This window comes from Cygnus atratus, chromosome 3, assembly GCF_013377495.2.
Source record: "Cygnus atratus isolate AKBS03 ecotype Queensland, Australia chromosome 3, CAtr_DNAZoo_HiC_assembly, whole genome shotgun sequence".
Taxonomy (NCBI): domain Eukaryota; kingdom Metazoa; phylum Chordata; class Aves; order Anseriformes; family Anatidae; genus Cygnus; species Cygnus atratus.
In genome coordinates, this window is record NC_066364.1 from 87,457,561 (window position 1) to 87,477,923 (window position 20,363).

The 20,363-nt window shown below is 41.4% G+C and overlaps 1 protein-coding gene across 1 annotated transcript; it reads right to left on the bottom strand.

The window, feature by feature from the left end:
- Nucleotides 1-3,020: 3,020 nt before the first annotated feature.
- FAM98A (family with sequence similarity 98 member A) lies at nucleotides 3,021-19,162 on the bottom strand. Its single transcript, XM_035560786.2, has 9 exons — nucleotides 18,849-19,162; nucleotides 18,589-18,668; nucleotides 16,158-16,306; nucleotides 14,473-14,607; nucleotides 12,011-12,195; nucleotides 10,588-10,668; nucleotides 9,114-9,230; nucleotides 6,353-6,520; nucleotides 3,021-4,890 (listed from the first exon to the last, which is right to left on the bottom strand). The coding sequence occupies exons 1-9, from the start codon at nucleotides 18,903-18,905 to the stop codon at nucleotides 4,144-4,146; spliced, it is 1,719 nt and encodes a 572-aa protein (XP_035416679.1). The 5' UTR covers nucleotides 18,906-19,162; the 3' UTR covers nucleotides 3,021-4,143.
- Between the last annotated feature and the right edge of the window lie 1,201 nt (nucleotides 19,163-20,363).

Consider the following 20,363-nt stretch of genomic DNA (forward strand, 5'->3'; position numbering starts at 1 on the left):
GGCCCCATTTACCACAACCCTTTGAGCCCTGCCCGTCAGCCAATTGCTCACCCATCGCATGATGTTTTTGTTTAGCTGTATGCTGGACATTTTGTCCAGTAGGATCCTATGGGAAACCGTGTCAAAAGCTTTGCTGAAGTCCAAAAAGATCACATCGGCTGGTTTCCCTTGATCGACTAGTTTGTTGATCTTATCATAAAAGGAAATCAAATTTGTTAGGCAGGACCTACACCTCATGAACCCCTGTTGGCTGGGTATTTTGAGAGCCTACATAGGAGAAACACTTCCTATTCACGTTACATTCTGCTCTCTGCAGCGCTGATGTGATTCTAACATAAGGGTACACTAGGAGGCTAATAAAGCAAGAGCATCTGGTTTATTAGGCCAGAGGTTGGTTAATATAGAGCCTGTGTTTGGGGCACTCAGATACAAGCAGAATTTTCAAGGAGACACAGTTGAAGTCCTCACCATGTTAGAACAGGTCACCTGCATTCCCTGGCTGAGAAATCCAACCTGTGGATAGAGGAGCCCCTCTTGGGGCCACCACCTGTAATGGCACACCACTGTGAAGCTGCACGCTTCAGGGGTTTGACTAGAAACATGAGCTAAGGACTATCAGCCAACACCAATCCTAAAGATAAACCAGCCAGAGAACAGCTACAAGCAAAAAGGCTCCCTAAGGCGAGTGAATGATGCATGGTGAAAGCTCAGCTTGATGCCCTTTTCCCTTGCTGCATTACTGGTTTGCACACAGTAAGGAATATTCATCTATTCCTTAGAACCTGACTGTGACTACAGTGCAGACAGAGCACAGTATTTTAAGTCACGTACCAACATGCCTGATGCGAGAAGCAAATGTGTGTTCAAGACTATGAGAAACAGGATGCATTTTCCTACAAAGCGACAACACTTAGGATAACTCTCTCAAGAGACAGGATGGAAAAGCAATGCAAATGAAGCTATAGGAGACAAAAGTTGCTGGAGGGAAAGACGCAAAGGGAAAAGCAGAACAAAATGCCCAAAGCTTGTAGAAGAGAGAGTGGCAAGAACAACCAGGCTTTAAATGAAGAACACTGTTTCATTGTATAAATGCCTGCTTACTTAGTTGCCTTCTTGATCTCCTGGAGTTCTGCTTTCCATCACATTGTAAAATGAAATCCAGCACATACATTCAATCCACCACAAGCCTAATAATCTCAACAACCCATCTCTGCTCTCCCAGTTTCCAGTTACAAGATTCCTTTCGGCCCAGCAGGAATCTTGTTTGCAAAACAGTATCAAAGTATCAGGGCATCATACAGACAATAACAAAGCAGTGGCTGTTTGCTTTTATTAATAAAGGCTGCTCTCTACACATATACAAAGCTTGTTTTCTCTGAAAAACAAAGAAGTCACAGCACACTAGGAAGAAACAGAGTAAGGAAAACAACAACAGCTGGCAGAAGCAGTGTTTTCTTTCCTGTAAAGCCTTCTGTTTTGAATTTTTTTTCTCCTTCAAAAAGTCCCCCCTCAAACAGCAATAAAAAAAGGGGTCAGCATACCCTAAATACTGAAAGATGGAGGAGAAGCTGCATATTTTGAGGAGAAAAAGCTACTAAGACAGGGTAAATCTGTTCTCCCCCAACCCCACCATTAGCATTTTACCATGCCACCTCAGCATGCAAAGTTGAGAATATCCACTGCAGCAAAAGACAAAGCCTTGCAGAGAAACTGGCAGCTCTAGCACAGAAAAGTCTCTGAAGGTGCTGTTGCAACTCAACCAGCAGCTCTCTAAACAGCCTCCTAAGTTCTCTCATTAGGGATGGGTTTGCAGCACACAAAATGCACTGACAGAAAACACCAGCCTCTTTACCATGAGGAGCAGCGTGAGGAAAAGCAGAAGCTGTCAGCTTGACACTACTACATTCCCAGACAGAGGCTCTCTGCCTCTGCCTATCCACCTTTATCAGTCTGGGACCGTCCCAGTTGAAAGAATCTTAATTTAAATTTAAAAAAAGCCACTAAAACCCACTGACCCAAGTGGGCAAGGTACTGCCCTCTCACACGGTAGATACCTTTTCTGCAGCACCCCGATACAAGAATCCATCAATACCTTTGCGATGCAGTAACATCCATCTTTAGATGGATGCTTTGTGATTTGAACTGTATTATGCTGAGATAGCTCTATCTGGGTGACCCCCAAAGACCCAGATTCAACATGGAAAACTTTTTCCTTGACAGGCTTGTCAAAATCTGTTCGAAGCATTTAAAAAAAAAAAAAGAAAGAAAACACACCATAACAGACATTATCTCAGATTCTCAAGTGCCTTTCATGGAAAGGCACTTCACTTCTAGCTTGTGAATCACTAGCAGCACCTAGTGGCCCGAACAAATTAAGCAGGAGATTTTCAGATTGATCACATAATGAAATACAGGGAGATAGAGTCTAAACAATGTTTTATCAGCTTATTTACATGATTAGTTTGAATTACAACAAAACTAGCATTACATAGATTCTCTCAAATGTAATGTTATTTCTGTAATCCTTGGATTAATTCTACCTGCATCAATCTGAATTCAGCCCCTAGGGTACTTTACCCAGCCCAACCACTCTGCTGTCAGCACAGTCCCTGCTACAGCTGTGAAAGCATGCACCTAAATTTCCCACAAGATGGGACAGCATCAGGAGAGTCCCCAAAATATATCATGTTCACATGACATGAAGGAGCATAACCAGGAGACTGATGCTGAGGCAGCTTAAGAGGAACTTTGTATAAAGACCCCAGAGAGGGACTATGCTGCTACACCAAATCAGAGGGGAGGAACAGAACAAACTGAAAGCAACAAAACCCATTCCTCCCATCTGCTCCAGTTCTGACAGCTTTTAAGGAGGCAGAATGCACAGTACTTCTGGGACAATCAGAACATATAAAAGAGATTAAAACAAAATAGATGAAGCAGCCAGAAAACCCTAGAGTTCCCAGCTACTGCAGCAACTGCTTTATTTATTACCAAGAAGGAAAAGAAACTAAAGCAAAAGGGAACATACAGATACTTTTATTGCTCACCTTTTATACAACAGCACACCTTCAGCCATTTTCTTTCACAGCTTGACAATGTTTATGTACACAAAAAAACCCAGCAAGAAGCATTATGTGGCTTTCAGTAAAGAAAAAAAAAATGTTAGAACATCAAACTCAGCCAGGCTTTGTTTTCTGCAGCAATAATAAAAGGGCTTCCTCCAGGCAGGAACTAATCTTCCCAGGCCGTAGTGCATTTCTTTAAAAAGACAACCCCCAAAACAAATTGCCCTAGATTTGCTGAGCCAGTGGTATTAACTTGCAAAAAAAATAAATTTCAGTTTGTCATTTTTTTTTAGCTGATTTCAAGTAAAAATTAGGTTTGGAGGAGGAGCAACTTGTTTTGGATGGATGCAGGTCAGTTTGAATTGCTACACCTAACTACAGGCCTACACACACTATCAGTTCACAATTTAGCTTAGTTTTAAATGATCTTTGCAGATTTTGGCGGCGGTCAGTCTTCAGAGTTGAGCAGGTGGGAAAAACCTTTGCTTAGTGGAAGGTAAGGCTACTAAACATGGCATCTACAGTAAAGCTCATATAATAGACAACAAACCTGGTTGTTAAGATAGAATCTGCTGTGTGGGCTCTCACATTTTAGTCAAAGTTACACGCACACACAGGAGGCCAGCCAGCCAAGAGCAATAGTCTGGTTTTTGATCATGTAACTGAACAATGATTGGAGGGTGGGGGAGATGCAGATCTATAGTGTATTGCAATGTACATTTTTGACCAGACGAGTCTTGATATTTCTCTAGCCAAAGTGGAAGGCAAACATAGCAGGTAGCTGCTCAAGACAGATGTGTTTTGAGCAGAAGACATCAGTCCAACATCTAAAAAGCACAGCTATTAATTCATATTTAGGTGAAGTGCAGTGAGTAGTTATGATGCATTTAATTCAGACAGGTTGGGGTGGGAAGGGAAGTCTACAGAAAACTGTACTTTGCTCAGTACAAAACATCCCACCCAACGAGATTCTGCCTGACGCGTACAAATCTGTACTAATTCTAGAAGAGATTAAGCCAGGCCACAAAACCAGGTTTCTATTATTTGAGCTCTGCTGAAGCAAAAGTTTTTAGCAGCCTCAACTCGTAAAGTGTCTTCCTTGTCCAAAACCAGATTGGTTGTATTGATAGCCTCCATGCTGGAAGTGCTGCTCAAATTGCCCGCCTTGATTAAAATTCTGTCCTCCTCTGCCTCCCCAGCCTCCTCCTTGACCTCCGCGGCCACCACGCCCACCGCGGCCACCTCTTCCTCCTCCACGCCCACCCCCTCGGTCACTGTGGGACCCACCATCCTGGTATCTGTTGTCTTGCTGGTAACCACCACCCCCTTGGTAGCCACTTCCTGTGTATGAAGATGACTGGTAGCCACCATAGCCTCCTCCTTGGTAGCCACCACCACCACCGTGGTAGCCACCTGTTTGAAAACCTGCATCTCTGTAGTTGTTCTCCCTGTAGCCGCCATCCTGATAGCCACCACTCCCACCATCTGTCCAGCCTCCTTGGAGCTTGTTTCCTCTTCCACCTCCTCTGCCGCCATGATCGTAACCACCACGTCCTCCTCGCCCACCTCGATCATGACTTCCTTGTTCGTGACCTCCTCGTCCTCCATATGATGAGTCATAGCCTCCTCTTCCTCCTCGGTCGTGACCCCCATGGTCATAGCCTCCTCGCCCTCCATATGAGGATTCGTAGCCACCTCTTCCTCCTCTGCCTCCACTTTGCTGCGGACCAGCCTCTGGTCTTTTCTGCCAGGGTGGCATCTCAGGAGGTGGTGGTTCGATTTCATTGGGCCTTCCTCCTCTGTCAGGTACTCTGCCCATAAGCACCTGCAAAGGGAAAGAGAGAACTTTAGGAGTTGTTACACCTCACAGAAGAGTCACAGGAATTATCTGGTACTCCAAGCACTGCTAACAAGACAAGCCTGGAGACTTGGGTCCCTTGTTCAAACAGCAGGCTCACAAATAAAGGCAGCATCCATACAGTCTTTCACTAAACCATTTAGTGCTGCAGACTGTTCACCTCAGAGTTGCACCATACTCATAGCTTTCTCTTCACTGGTGCTCTGATTTGCTGTATAAGCCATCGGCTATGATGATAGCTTTGGAAAACCACATGCAAAGATTTTTTATTTCTCAGTAAGGACACAGACAAACTTTCTGAACTTCATACACCAACCAACAAGTTTCAGACAGCACCAGAGGTAAGCAAGACTCTAGAAGTCTTCAGCTGTCCAATGATGCTGTGACATTAAGGATATAGCAAGACTACAGATGGGACAGGACATTTGTATCATTTTAAAATGTGAAACAATTCAACAGAAAAAAGCTTCAATGGAAGCAGGTTATTTTGTTAATTTCCGTTACTGTCTTGGAAGACATTTAATACTGATAATGACTAGCAGTTAACAGAGTATGGATCAGCAGCTGGGCAGTACTGCATTCCTAATAAAATGTGTATACAGTCTGATGATACTGTATATATCACACGTGTCTTCATGCCCACTCACTTTCTTTTACATTCTTCACTCAAAGTACGCTAAAAAGGTGCAAAAACTATTTGGGAGGTCAAATCAGCACAGCACTATTCCACCCTAGTGGAATTAGAACATTATCTGAACTACAACTGGTACCCCAAAACAGAGAAAAGTGCGTATGTACAACTACAAATTTTAAAGTACCAGATATACTTCTGTACATAGTTACTGAGCTTCAAGTTCAGTGCATTTGCCCTTGTGAGCCCATTACTCCCGTGAAAACTTAATTCTTGAAACAAGGGAAATCACTTAAATTATACTACTTCTGTGTCATTACTAAAACTACACACTTGACTAGAATCTCTTGTTTGCATACAGAGAAATCTAACATGCAATACATTCGCTTTAAGATCTTAACAGATTCTATTTACATAGGACAAAGTTACTATAGAGGTGTTAGTTTAAATATCATGAATTTTAAATATCATGACAGAATTAAGTAGCAGCAGTGCAATATCATCAGTAATTCTAATAAGATAGAGCAGGCCAACTTCCACTGTCCAAGATTTTTTTTTTTTTTTTTTTTTTTAAAAACTACCCCTAAGAAAGGGGCACTCTGAACCTGAACAGATAAAACTGAAGTTCCCTAGATTGTATTTTAGTACATTATGGAGTACATAAATGCCATGTTTCTTATCCCTTATATCCAACTTCCGCTTACAATCCTAAAAAAAGTAAGATTTATTACCACATTCAAATTACTTGAATATTCATTAATAGGAGAAGTGATGTTAGCCACTCATCACCAAGAGTACCTTATTAATGGCACATGCAGTCTTCTCTCGGATGGACCCACTGCTTGTTCTCATAATCTTTGACAGATCCTGTCGAGCTGCCAAGAGATTTGCAACGGAAATAGTGCACTTAGTAGATAAGAGGGCACGTTTTGGCTGGTAGACTTTAGCCAGTTTTTCTGTCTGACTCTGTTGAGGAAAAGAAAAACAAAACCCAGTCAGCTAAAGTAATAGGCAAAATAGGAAAGGAATGGGACACTTCACTAAAAAAAAAAAAAAAAAATCAACACTAAAGAACGAGATGCCACTGCAAATAGAACAAAAATTAATATAAAAATAGGAAGAATCGCTTAACTAAAAATCACCACAACAAATCCCGCATTTGTCAAATTAATTTCTGAAGTAATGTGTGAAACACTATTCTGACTGAACTGACAAGACACTGATTTTCTGACTATTTTAACATTAAGAAAATATGTGCAGACTTATTTCTCAGGCAAACACAGAACAAGAGTGTGCCATACAGTTATAATGAAGTACCGCTAACGTGGTACCAAAAGTGAAGCGCATTCGGAACCTGTCTCAAGCCCTCCTCCTGTGCCTGCACAAATCCCTGCCCCGCATCCATTCCAGTTACAATTGCATCACCAAATCACCAACCCAGCACCAGCAGGAAAAGGCTGCATTAACTCTTTCACAGTCAGGTCAGGTTCCATCAAGAGGTATTGGCAGAACTAAAGCTCTCAGGAGCTTGTTCCAAACTAGTCCTTTGTCTTGTGTACTGTAGACCCCAAGCTAGAAATCAGATCTTAGGGTTCAACTTTGCCTTGTAAGCAATCTCTCTTCCCCTAATACTTTTTTGGCATTGACTGTACTTGCTGTTTCAAACACCTTAAAACCATAACAGCAATTATCCAATTGACGGATGTAACAAAATAGTGCATGAGTTAATACATGAGTTACATCTGCCTTCAGTTAGAATACAACGTAGGATGCAGTTAAGATAAAACTGATTTCAATCTGCACAGAGACAAAATGGCTGCAGGGACAGCCAGACCACAGATGACAGCAGTGGGAATGGGCAAGATTGGTTTTCCAACAAATCTCTTGACAGGGCAAGAATTTAAGAGCAAGTTTTAAAATCCTAAAATCTTTTTTTTCCATCTAAAGACAGAAAACTAGAACTGAGAAGAGGTTAAAGTATCTATTTCCAAGTGACTCCAAGATTAAGTTTTTAGAACCAAGAGCTTGTACTTCTACATTACAAGCTGAAAAAGGCTTATTCAAAATGAAGGAAAACATGCACTTCATTACCTGGCATTGGCTAAAGTCAGAAGAAGAAACAGTATCCACCAGTAATGCTTTTGTTTTCTAGCAAGTTTCACTGAGCTCTTGTGATATTGTTCTTTTAATTCAAAATTTTAAATTTTGCCTAAATAAAAAGCCCTAATAACAGACTATAAAAATTTTACTGTTTTCCACCATCTGGAAAAATAACTATTTGGTTAATACTGCCGTATTCTGATACTTTATTAATTTTAAAATATTTAAAATGACCACCACATATTAAAGCATTGCTAGAAATTACTATTAAAACAAACTGTACTGCGTGTTTGGAAGACTATAGCCACATCGCCCAATTTCATAGTGTTGTGATTGTAACAACTTTAGATTTGAATTTCAATGAATATAAACACATATGCACTTTGTGGTTTCTCTGAAAGGCTTTCATATAGCTAGTCAAGCTCAAAGACATCTTAGAATTCTGCTAGGGGAAGAAAAAACAAAATCATGGATTTGGATACTAAGGCTGTAACAACCAAAAGGAACCTGGTTTTTAGTCTGGTCCATATTTTTGCCTCAGTCACTATTAAAATATTCAAACAACTGGATAACTCCCTGATCTACTAAGGAAAAAAAAAAAAACACCACCAAAGAATGCTAGGTTTAAGAGAAAGACATCAGCAGAAGAAGTCCTGTTTAGGTGATGAATAAAAGGGGAGAGGCCACATAGGATTAAAACGCAGTTGCTTTTTGAATGAAAAACACGCGGCACTTCATGCGCCGCAATTTATGACTAACAACTCCTCAGTCTCAAACACTGCTAGCAGCATCATAATTAACTGCATGTTTGCCGATTTGGTTTAAGCCCTAGAAAATAACCTTTGCATACAATTTAAATACTGTCATACTTGCTGTATGCAGTAATGCAGATTTATTGTCATAAATGCTCATTCTTTTTTCACTATAAAACATAGGAAATGAGGAAAACATTTTTAAATATTTTAAAACATTTTTAAAAGCAGAATTTCCTCACGTGCATCTGTCAAGTTGTGCTTGCAGACACACTTTGAGCTAAGGAAATCTGATCACTATGGACAGCACAAAGTTTAGGAGTGGTCAACAGGAAGCTGCTTTTCTACCACACAGATACAGCACTTACAGATTCACATTGAGGTACTCTCAATGCAAATGGTTGGATCAGTAATCTTCTCCTACTCTTTTTTCTAGTGGCCTATTAATACACCAAAGCTAGAATAGGTAATGCTATACACGGTATATCTTCTCATTTCACATGGTGCTTTTAACAACAAATCAACTTTAAAGAAAATTTTGTAGTCATCTTACATTGTCATAAACTTCTTCAGAAACTCAAAACAAAAGCAGACAACTTCTCTGGTTATTTCTTACTCAGAGAGGGCAGAACAATGAAGCAGTTTTCCAGCGACAGTTATTATAAGGGATTACCATAAACCAGGACTTCACAGCAAGTTATTTGTACCTTAGCTCTATCTGACCAGCCAAAGGACTGCACAGTAACATCCAAACGTTTGACTAACAGTTTTCTTCGGACTTCATATTCGTTGACTATGGCTTGATTAATTGCTTCAATTTTTTCCTGAAATGAAAATTTGCAAATATAACTTATGCATTATAGATAGAATATTTCCATTTAAGACAATTAACTATGTGTATGGAAGAGAATCAGACGTGCGGACACTAACCAGGGCTTAAGCCTGCAGCCATCTACTTTGACAAATGAGCCCACAGCAAGCTATGTCTGCTGACAGTACTTTCCCCAAAGGCTTTGTTATCTCCATTTCAGCCTTATACCTTTTCTAACAGGCACAGCTGTCTGTTGCTTATAAGGGACTTAGAAGCTGCATGCACTGTTAAGATATTTCTCAACACCCACCAGGACATATAAGCAAAAGCGAGAAAACACTAAATACAACAGGTTGAAGGAGATACAAGCATATAACTTAAATCCTAGGGACCAGGGTGTCCTTGCCTTCTTAAAAAGAAGCAAGCTTAAGTACAAAGATAGAGCACTAAAAGTAAGTAAAGAACTGTAAGAGGATCTTGATTAAAGTACAGCCTGCATACAGACAAGACAACAGAGTGCCCTACGGATAAAAGCCCTCACCAGAAGCACACAGTGGACTAGTCAGGGCAACAGATTAGATATGCACTATTAAGGAAAATATTTATGTACTGACCGAAGCCTGGCTGGAGGGGGGTGGTGGGGACCCAATTTCAGCCCAGACAACACAAATATTCAAGAAAACAGACTGTTGGGAACAGAAAACCTTCAACCTTAAGCAAGAGGCTTGAGAGACTCTCAGAGTTTTGCAGTAGCAAACAGCTTTGTGCTGGTTCAGCAGCAGTATCTAACCAAAGCAACACCCTTCTATAACAGCAGGTGACAAAGCCAAGTCCCAGCTGGAGATGATCATGTCTGCCACCTGGGTGTGCAGCCCCTCTCAGCTTCTACCTGCACACCCAGCTTCTCGGAGAAGAGGCTATGAAGGAAGATGACTACTCTAGCAGCATAGAGAGAGGAAAAAATGATGGGAGGACCCACAGGTTAACTGGAGAAAAGCTATGGGAAAGGATGTTAGCTCAGCAAAGCTACATCACTCAGCACTGGAAAGGGACAGGAGAAGAAGGCTTAAGCTACTGCACAAGCACACAGGTCAACAGAGCCCCACCATTGTAAATAATAATTTTCTCCTTTATGTTGAGAAACTTTTGTGTGCATCTGATCATACAGATTCATGAACTCAAGAAAGACCTTCAGCAATCGCTGAACATTTGCTGTATTAACATACGTTTTAAAACACTGCAAGGAATTGTCACCTCATCTTTGGAAAGGGATGAGAAAAAAACATTTTGCAACATCGCACACAGAATCAAGATTCACACTTCATATTCCTGGACAAGGGAAACAGGCACTAACACCTGCAACTACTTACCCAGTGAGCTGGTCCCAGCTGTTTCTTCAACAGAGGTTTTCCAACATGATTAGGTGGAACCTTTGCTAGGGTTTCCTTCAGCTGTTAGGAGACACACAAAAATATAAGTATTCCCTAAAAAAATTAGCTTTTCAAGACTCAACTTGCAGGAGAGGACTCTTGAATGGTCATAGGCACGACACAGCAGCTTCCAACATCAAGTTGGTTTCTTTGGGACAGAGAACTGACCACACTTCTTTTGGAAAGCAACTGTATTTTAGTACTTCTGGTAGTTACAGATATAATTATCTAAAAATTAAGAGAAAGGTCTATAGAGAGATCTACAATTAACATAGAAAGTTTCCATGACCTAAAGCTCCCCTTGAACATAGAGAGAGTATTCTATACATCACCTTTTTAATTCAGAAAAAAACAACTTATGTCATAAAGGTTGTATTAAGACTACATGAAACAACAAGACCTAAAGAAGGACCCCTCTTTACAGTCAAAAGGAGAAAGTCTGGTGTGGAACACCAGAACTTTAAATTTCATTTGCATTTTATAAGTTAAAACAAACTGCTTCCATTCCACACCTCGGACTTCTGCTGGAAAACCATCATCCCCTTCTTTAACAGATCAAACCAAACTGATTTTTTTTCAAAGAAATGAAGCACTGGTTTCAGTTGCTTAGATTTGGTTAAATATAACACAACTAAAAGGTTAATCAAAAAACTTGTCTAAGGTTATTTTCAGGAGCTACATAAACTTATCCATTCTTTAAAATTCACAAAGATTCTTTGGTGCTGCTCTGCTCTCCCCTCCAAAAAACTTATACAAAATGTAGCTTAAAAACCTCCACTTCCCACCTTTGGTCTGTGCACTGGATAGTCTATTCCACTTTGTTTTTTGCTTTGTTAAAGTCACTCAAAGAAAGGAAAACTGTTTAAAAAAATTGGCAACCTGGAGAACACATACACGTAAAGAAACAAAAACAAATGGAACCACAAAACCTGATAAAGCCTTAGGGAAAATGTTTGATTTTAGTTATAATACCTTTTCATCTAAATATTTTTAAAACAATAGGTTCCTGTAAAAGTTTCTTCTTAGTTATACATCTTGAAATACTTTCCTCCTTAGTTTTCTTTCTGAGGCCTAAGCTCAGCATTTTCCATGTCTGCAACAAGCGATGACATTAACACCTAGAGTAGAGTAAGAAATACCTCACTCTTTAAGGCAATGATAGCAGCAGTCCTGACCTCATGCCTTGGCGTGGAAAAAGCCTTTAAATTCATTTTCAGAATTCTGACTCTTGGCATACCCAGTAAACCATCACAATTTAAACACTGGAATATCATAAGAGGCAAATCTCTTCCTGGTAGCAGAACTACTTTCCATTAAAATAGTAACAGCTTAAGTATTCTAGTTTTGTTCCTTTGGATCTTACTTTTTTTTCAATTCCACTGAAGAACTGGAACATCGTTATGTTGGCTGGAGGCTTGGACATGCCTAAAGCAATACATATGCCTTTTAGCTCCTGAAAGACTTCACTGCCACCTCCTTCCTGTGCTTTTTTAGGAGGGGCGTTCACACACAGCATTCGGGCAGCTTCCAGTTCTGAGATGAGGTATGCTGGGGTGAGAAAAATTAGATTTCAGCATCAAGTATATTTGAGTTAAATATTTTAGAACACTCATATTTTGAGCAATCGATGAGCCCAATGCTAGAAACACAACAAACAGGGAAAAGGTTTAGTGCAACCAATTAAAGCCTGGAAAAAGCCCTTGCAATTCTGACAGGTATTATCACAGAGTTCAACAGAGCACAGCTCTTTTCCTTCAGGCTTTGCCCAGCAAAGACAGGAGACTAGGAACATGAAAATGAGCAGGATGAGGGACTGGGACATGCACTTTAAGCTAGACAAGCAAGTACTCCTTGAGGTTCTGGGAGATGAAGCAAGGACATGACTAAATAGAAACGAAATGTTAGATGAATCTCTTCTATTTCTGCAGTCAAGATGCAAAGGGGAAAAGCAACCTCACTTTTTAAAGTACTATTGAGTATTCAGGTTTACAGGAAGGTAGTAATTGTAATTGATAAAACTGAAGCTAAAACACCTGCAAGGCTCCTCAACATTACATGTGAGAGTCCCCCACCACATTAGAAATCCTTTATCAAACAAATAAAATTGAAAGTCACAATTTCTGAACATGGTCTGCATCTACAATTACAGCATTATGATGTAGATTATGGTGATAAAAATTTAGCCCACAGCCGTTAGTTGCAGTTTTCACAACTTGAAGGTTGAATTAAAAGTATTGTTAAATGTGTTTATTTTTATCTTGAATCATACCGGGTGACCTTAACAGCAATTTACATAATTAGTTCTTAGAATAACAATTGAAAAATAAGAAACAATACTGATAAAAAAAGACTCGCGAGCATGTAAACCGATAATTATACAATAGCAACTTATTACCTATAAAATTGGAATTTCTTTTTGCAGATGCCAGCATTTCGTATCGTATTCTAGCAATGTTGCTCACCAACGCAACCCTACCTACTTATGTTTATTTGTTGCTTTTGGTAAGAATATCGTTAAATCTTCCATTTGATATTTGCTTAAACACGGTAACTTTTTTCTTTAAAAAAAATGGTTATAGCTCGCATACAAAGAGATACCTAATAAGGTAGCCTGATATAGGTAATAAAAGCTATGCAGAATTTTTAGGTATTACTATCACATTACATACAAAGTTTGGCATCAATTTCATGTCCATATTTGACAATAAACAAAATACTGCTGCCAGATGGAACACCAGAGTCCAGCTCCTGAACACAGCCTTATATTACCAAAACGTACATCACCACGGACCTCTGGGATAAACCATGTCACAGACGAACCACGATTATTGAATGGCTTGGCCCACAGGGAATAGGCTGAATGGCAGACGTGCTTGAACCACAAAATATTTTAAATACTATAATTACCTCACTTCATCTGATATTTTTGAACACACTTTCAAATCAAGTTCAGATCAAGCCTTACTACTGATTTTTGTCCAGTATTGGAACCTACTCTGTAATTCACTTCTTACATCTCAGCTGAAGGCAGACTATTTCTGTTTTGAAAAGTTAAAGAATCAGCAGCAACTGAGGAAGCAACAAAAAATATGTTGCATTTAAGATCAGACTAAAATTAGCACTAAAATTCTTAATTCTGACTTGCAATTCTTTTTTATTATTTTAAATGTGAATCAACATCACACACTTTTTCCAAACTTAAGTACTACTTCTTTTGCACCTCTACTTCCCAAGCAGGAATAAACCTGCTGGATGGAAAAGTAAATGGGAGACATCACCCTTGCTGCTGTTGATTACTTTTGAAGCAGCAGAAAGCAACACTGAAGCTATTTACTAAGGGAGATGATCAAAAGAACTGGAGCTGGAATAAAACATTCTCTTTTGTGAAAAATGCAAGTTTTATTGCACCTTGCAAGTCATCCTGGTGGGGGCTCCTAAATGATGATGCATTCGATGTTAGCGGTCATTTTTATGATCCTTCTGAACAAAGTTCAGTGACTAAAACCTGGTAGAAATCTTCAAATGCTTCCCTCTTAAGATTTCCTTTTGAGAATTAGTAGGACAGGCTTTTTGTTACTAAATGTGAGAAAGGTTAATGTTCAGAATATTTTCCATCATGCACTGGCTGCAGAGTGACTGGTAAATTTATGAGACCCAGAAGTGCAATTTTTTGACACCATATATTACAGGGAAAAATAATTTGTGATTTTAGGTAGCTGTTTTTATACACTGTGGGGAAATAGCTCCTAACAGCATCTCACTAAGCATAAGGATACAATTCTTTGCACAAAACCAAAATTGCCTACCAGCACCCTTTTTACTTACTAAGCAGCAAGAGACAGTTCTTTTGATTAAGAAGGCGCTTTGTCACATCTCCTGACGTTAATGATGCATATGGACAGTTCATTTCAGCCAGCAATCCACTCACTTCGAGTTGAAATTCTTCTGCTTCGTTTGGACCTTAGAAGAAAAAGAATGATTTGTTTACAGCTAGTAACTCTCCCACTGACTGTGATTATATGTTTAAAGCAAATTTACTCTTATAAAAAATTAATAGTGTTTTCCTCCAGTTGCTATTTAACATGGAAATCCTGCTTTTAATGGAAGCCAAGTGCATTCTTTGGGTTTCTCAAAGACACAGCACAACTTATTTGTATGCACAATGTCCCTCATTATTGTTAAATTACTTTTCACTGAAAGCTGTTTGCAGCTACAACAGACAGCCACTGGCAAATTCTACAGTGAAGAGTGGCATTAAATGCAACACAAATTTTACAGGGGTATTTTAAGTATTAACTAACTGTTCCTGCCACAAACATGTTAGATAATCCTGCTAAGATCACGAATAACACAGTTTATGAGTACTTATATTTTTACTTCCTGTCCATGTTGACTCTTGTTTGTCAATTGATCTTGTTTAATTTCACTGAAAATAATTAAGTCATTTAAGCCAGAGTTTAGTTTCTGACACAAATATCAATCTAAGTGCTACCAGTGAAGCTAATCTAACGTTGTTAATTCAAGTTATGCAAAAATAGATATAAAGTAACAGTCTTCTTTTGAAAAGGGACTGTAACCCAAAACTGTCTGTTATTTATAAACTCAAGTCACATAAAATAAAGGAAGGACTTGATGATGCTACAGATAAAGATGTTTCTATCCGTGTATTTAGAGAATTTGAAATATTTGAAATACTGCCACATTGTATTATTTTTTATAAACAAAACATATAGTAAGACTCATACTACTACAGGAGGCAAGAAGCTATGTTGCTCGAGATAGGGAGTCAGATACACTCAGAAGAAAGGATGTGCATGCCAAAAACAGCAAGAAAAAGGAAAACAAGGTATGTTGAGGTAAAAGGCAGCAATCTTTCAGCACTGAGTAGATGGAAAATTAAACACGTTTGGAGTTACAAACACTAAATATTTAGAAGTACTGAGTATCACACTAATTTAACAACTTAACCTGCAGAATGTCACAATTTTTTGGAAAATTAGCGTTTGCTTTGTCCACCAAAAAACAGACTGACATTTTCAGGCTCTTTTCTGCAGAGTATTTCATAAAGAGAGAAAAATACATGGTTAGGACAGAGTTACAGTAACCAGCAATAAAAAAGAAAATATGGTCACGGTAGTTGTGAGGATGTTTCCTTGGTCAGCATTTCTTATATCAAAATTATAAACAAAAGGCTTGAAACAGAAGTCTTCTCACGATCTAATAAAAAACCTAACGTTTCCTCAGATCCATCCACGAACTTTAAGAAACATCTGTGGTTGAACAATTTAACAAAACGCTAGTATCAGAAGACTGATCCTCACTATTATTTCAACCACTACTGGCTGTTCATTAGGTAAGTTTGAAGACCGAGGTGGAAAATAACCAGCAATCTGACAGCATGCAGACAGTACTCACTGGTACAACAGATTTAGCAATTATCAGCCCAAATCTTTATGGCATGCAAGAACACACACGAAGTGCACGTTTGTGCTAGAGTTATGGCTACTTACTGTTAGTTGCCTGCACATTTTCCTCTAGTTTACAGAACAGCCGTAACTCAGATACCAACCAAGCACAGAGTTTGGTGAACTCAGGGGAACTGGCTCCACGAGAGACTGCCTGAGCCAGCGCTCCGTCATCTAACAATGGACCTTTGTAACTGACAAGTAAAACAAAAGCACAGTTCATTAAAGGTTGCTGTGACTGATGTCCTGCTGCACATTTATTTTATGCTGTATGCATATGGAGAGCTACGCCCCCATCGCATATGAAATGCTGAACATGTAAACTGGTAAGATAAATTCCTGCACCGAGCTGTAAACGTCTAACTAAGCCAAACGTATCCATGCACATCAGCTTAACGCCACAGAGACTGTGTCACAAAATATCACCAAACGTTTCATCCTGGAGAAGGTTACCACATACAGCCGCAACTTCTTCGCCTTTAACTCTCGAAGATGTTACAATATACCTATACAGGGCAACTGCAGTTCCAAAGTATCATTTGTGAACACAGTTTTACAGCACATTGAATAATTACTGCTAGAATGGTGCATCTTTTGTGTCGTTTCCTATCAAATGTTAAAGGGCTGCCATACAAAACAAACAGTGACACAAATATTGTCAAAGTGATGCTAAACAATATCCTCTTTGGAAAAGTTGCTCTCTTAAATGGGGCACAGAAAAACAAGTAGCAGCTAGTTCTTTGCATGAGGAAAATAAAGCAGAACCAGGCCTAGTGTAAGAAAGCGTGATTCTGCAGAGCTGGTTTCAGAAGATGCAGTTTTCAGGACATCTGTGAGTGATGCCCTGTGGGGGGAGAGAGAAGAATAGGGAGAAGGTAGCCTTATTAACCAGGCAGAAGCACAAAGCCAGAGCTTACCAGGGCGTAAGTAGAAAATGCACAATATTTTTGATGTACTGCACCCAAAACAGGAAGACATCCAAGAGTCAGAATAATCAACAGAAATCACTCTTTTGAACTTCCAGAGTAAAGTCATCAGTAAAGGCACGGAAACCCCGTAAGTTCAGTCAACTCTTGGCAAGTCTCAGAAGAAAACCATCTCTCAAACAGTACATTAAAGTGTAAACTTTCACGCTTTGTTCTTGCGCTTATCATCACACACAAAGGATTTGTCTTCCGTGTTACAACTTATTACCTCAGCCAAACAAAATGAAGAAACCACACTCAAAAATAACTTTTGCCCCACAGATCGGCAGGATTAATGACACAGAGTGCATTTACTAGCAATTGACAAGAAGCTGAGATCCGATATATTACACCTCTAGCACCTTACCACAGCGGGGCAGACAATTCCAACATGCTAATTGGAGCAAGTTTAAGTCCTGCCCCACACGCGTATGGGAACGTATATGACTCAATAGAAACATCAAGTTATATATCTAACTAGAACTGAAGCAGCAACAGGCCTTTTGCTGTGGCAGGACCTGCATTTAAGTCATTTGTCACATTTCTAGGATTCTTCGCTGATAGGTTAAGACATTGTAACTGAATTATCTCTGGTAACTACGATTTCAGGCACAGCTCTTTGGCCTGTAATCCAACTTGCAGACTCAGAACTGCAAGCAGCCTTTTCCTTCCATTTGTGCCCCCACCCCCAGCTGCCTGTGCTCTGCAGCTATGCTCCTCTGTCGGGAGCGTTACATTGCCAAGTCTGTTTGCTTTTTCACTAGTTCAACAAACTGACTTAAACAGAAGAGGCTGCCATTTAAGCACCTCAAGCACAAGTCAAAAAAAGAGCAAAGAACTCTTTGATGTGCAATGCTATTAAGAAAAAAAAAAGTGATATGTTACAAATGTCTTCAGAGTTTGGTTACAGTGAATAGGTTGAGCTGTGAAGGATAACAGAGTTACCATCAAAGCTTGAGGCCTTCAGCACTCCAGTTGTTACAGGCCCAAGGGAACTGACAGAAGACATTCAGCTGCACGCAGTTTTTCAGTTTGATACTAATTCAATTTGTTACTAAAAGTCCCATGACTTTTGCCCCCCAAGTTTTCCATTTCAATCCGAGTTGCCAATCCTTGCTGATGTCACCGATTTTTTACCCCGTTTTCATTGTTCACTTTATGAGAGCCAAAGATCAGCACTAACACAGATTAAGAGCAGAACTGACAATTCCTTCAAGTCCTTAACATCCTTTTAAACGCGTGGCAGAAAAAAAAAAAAAAAAGCGGCTGAATATGGTACGTGCATCACGGCAGGGACCTTTTCCCCTTTCAGCCCCAGCAACGCCTGCCAAAACAGGCGCCTGCTTGTCAAGCTTCGGAGCGACCCCCACCAGCTTACCCTGGAAATAAAAACCTTTGCGTGTCGAGCCACCACACCCCAACAGAGCGCTGCACGGCCACGTACGGCCGCCCCCAACCCCGGACGGACGGACGGACGGACGGACACCCCCACACCCCGTCCGGGCGCTTACCCCAGGTCCTCCAGCGACTCCAGCACGTCGCTCTCCAGCAGCTCGAACTCCATCCTGCGGCGGGGAGCGGAGGCGGGGACCTGCGGGACACGGCGGGACTCGCTCAGCGCCGCCGTTACCCGTCCACCCGTGACCGTTACAGCCGTTACCCGCCGCCCCCCCCGCCCCATCCCCTCAGGGCCCCAACGGCCGCGCCGCGTGAGGAGCCCCCGGCACGCGCCCCCCCCCCCCCCCGCCCCCGGCACGCGCCCGCCGCTCACGCGCTGCTGCTGCTGCTGCTGCTGCTGCTGCTGCGCCGCCGACTGCCGGGTTGGCATGTCAGGGGGAGGGGAGGGGGGGGGGCGGGAGGGAGTGGGTCCCCCGGCTGCCCCGCCGCGGCGCCTGAACGGCCCTGGTTGTTTTTCTGAGGGGTTTTCTGACTAAGCGCCGAGCCAGGCTGTGCTGGTAAAGGGAGTGGAAGGGTGGTAGCGAGAGGCTGGTGGTTCTGCGGGGTGGGAGCGCGGGACGAGGGGAGGAGGCGGCGTTTCTGTTAAGGCATTGCGCAGGGCAGACCCAGGGAAGGCCCCCTCCCCGCAGCGGAACCCACGCTGGAATGCGCCAGGGCGAGCCGCGCAACACGGGGCGAGGGAGACGGCGGGGCACAGGGGCCAAAACGCCTCCGTGAGCGCACGCGTCCTCGCCTGCGAGGACCCCGCAGGGGCGTGCCACGGGGACTACAACTCCCAGCATCCCCTTCGCGGCTGCAGTAGGCAGCTTCCGGCTGCTGAGGGAGGCGGCCTGACAGGCGGGGTGGGTGGGGGGGGGGGTTGAGGGGAGCGGGCCCCGCAGCAGGCGAGGGGTGTCGCGGTTGTGGCGTGAAGAAATATAAAATAAAATATTAAAAAAATAAAATTTAAAAAAATTAAAAACTAAAATATTAAAAAATAAAATTGTTAAAAAAATATTAAAAAGTAAAATTGTTAAAAATAAATTTTAAAAAAAATAAAATAAGAATAAAAAATATAGAAATTGCTGCTCCTGTGGGTATCGTTTCTCTCCGGGTGGGTTTGTGGGACCGTTGGGTGAAGGCACAACCCTGCTGGGGGCTGGTAACGGGCATTTTGGGGGTGCTGCAGCGGGGCTGGCCACGGGGGCTCTGCCTGATGCCCCACCACTGGTGAAATGCCCCAAGGTTATGCTCCAGAAGCGTGGTTTTAATTCTGGGGTCCGGGAGTGGGAAGGACTGGTGGACACAACAGCCCCGCAGAAAGCACGCCGGTACTAAAAAGGAAGTGTGCGGTGGAAAGGCTGGGCTGTGTCAGGGAAAGCCAAAAGCACTGGTGCCAAAAATAATCCCAGTCCCTCGGCGGCAGTGAGTTCATGCTCCGGTAGAGGAGCCCTGGGTACTTGTGCTTTGTAAAATTGCCCTCGTTCTGCATAAAGGAAAGGTGCAAACAAGGAAGGATCATGTAGCTTCGAGGTAGGAAGACAAGCAGTATCTCAAAGGGCTAGAGAGAGGTAATTTTTCACTAATAGACGGATCAATTGCTGCTATTGCAGCTCAAGGCAGGTCAATCTACTATTTAAGGGAAAATATACCTCCTAAAAAAAAAATTAATGTGAATGGAGTAATATGGGTATCCCTGTTTGTCTGTTTGCTTCTAGTTGGACAGTTGTTGGTAAAGAAGAGCAATAGGCTATTTCAACTTAAGCAAACAATCCCCCCCCCCTCACACAGATTAGGGTTCATAGCAAGCTGCTTTATCATTGCTGGGCTAAACTTGTAAGAATTTCCC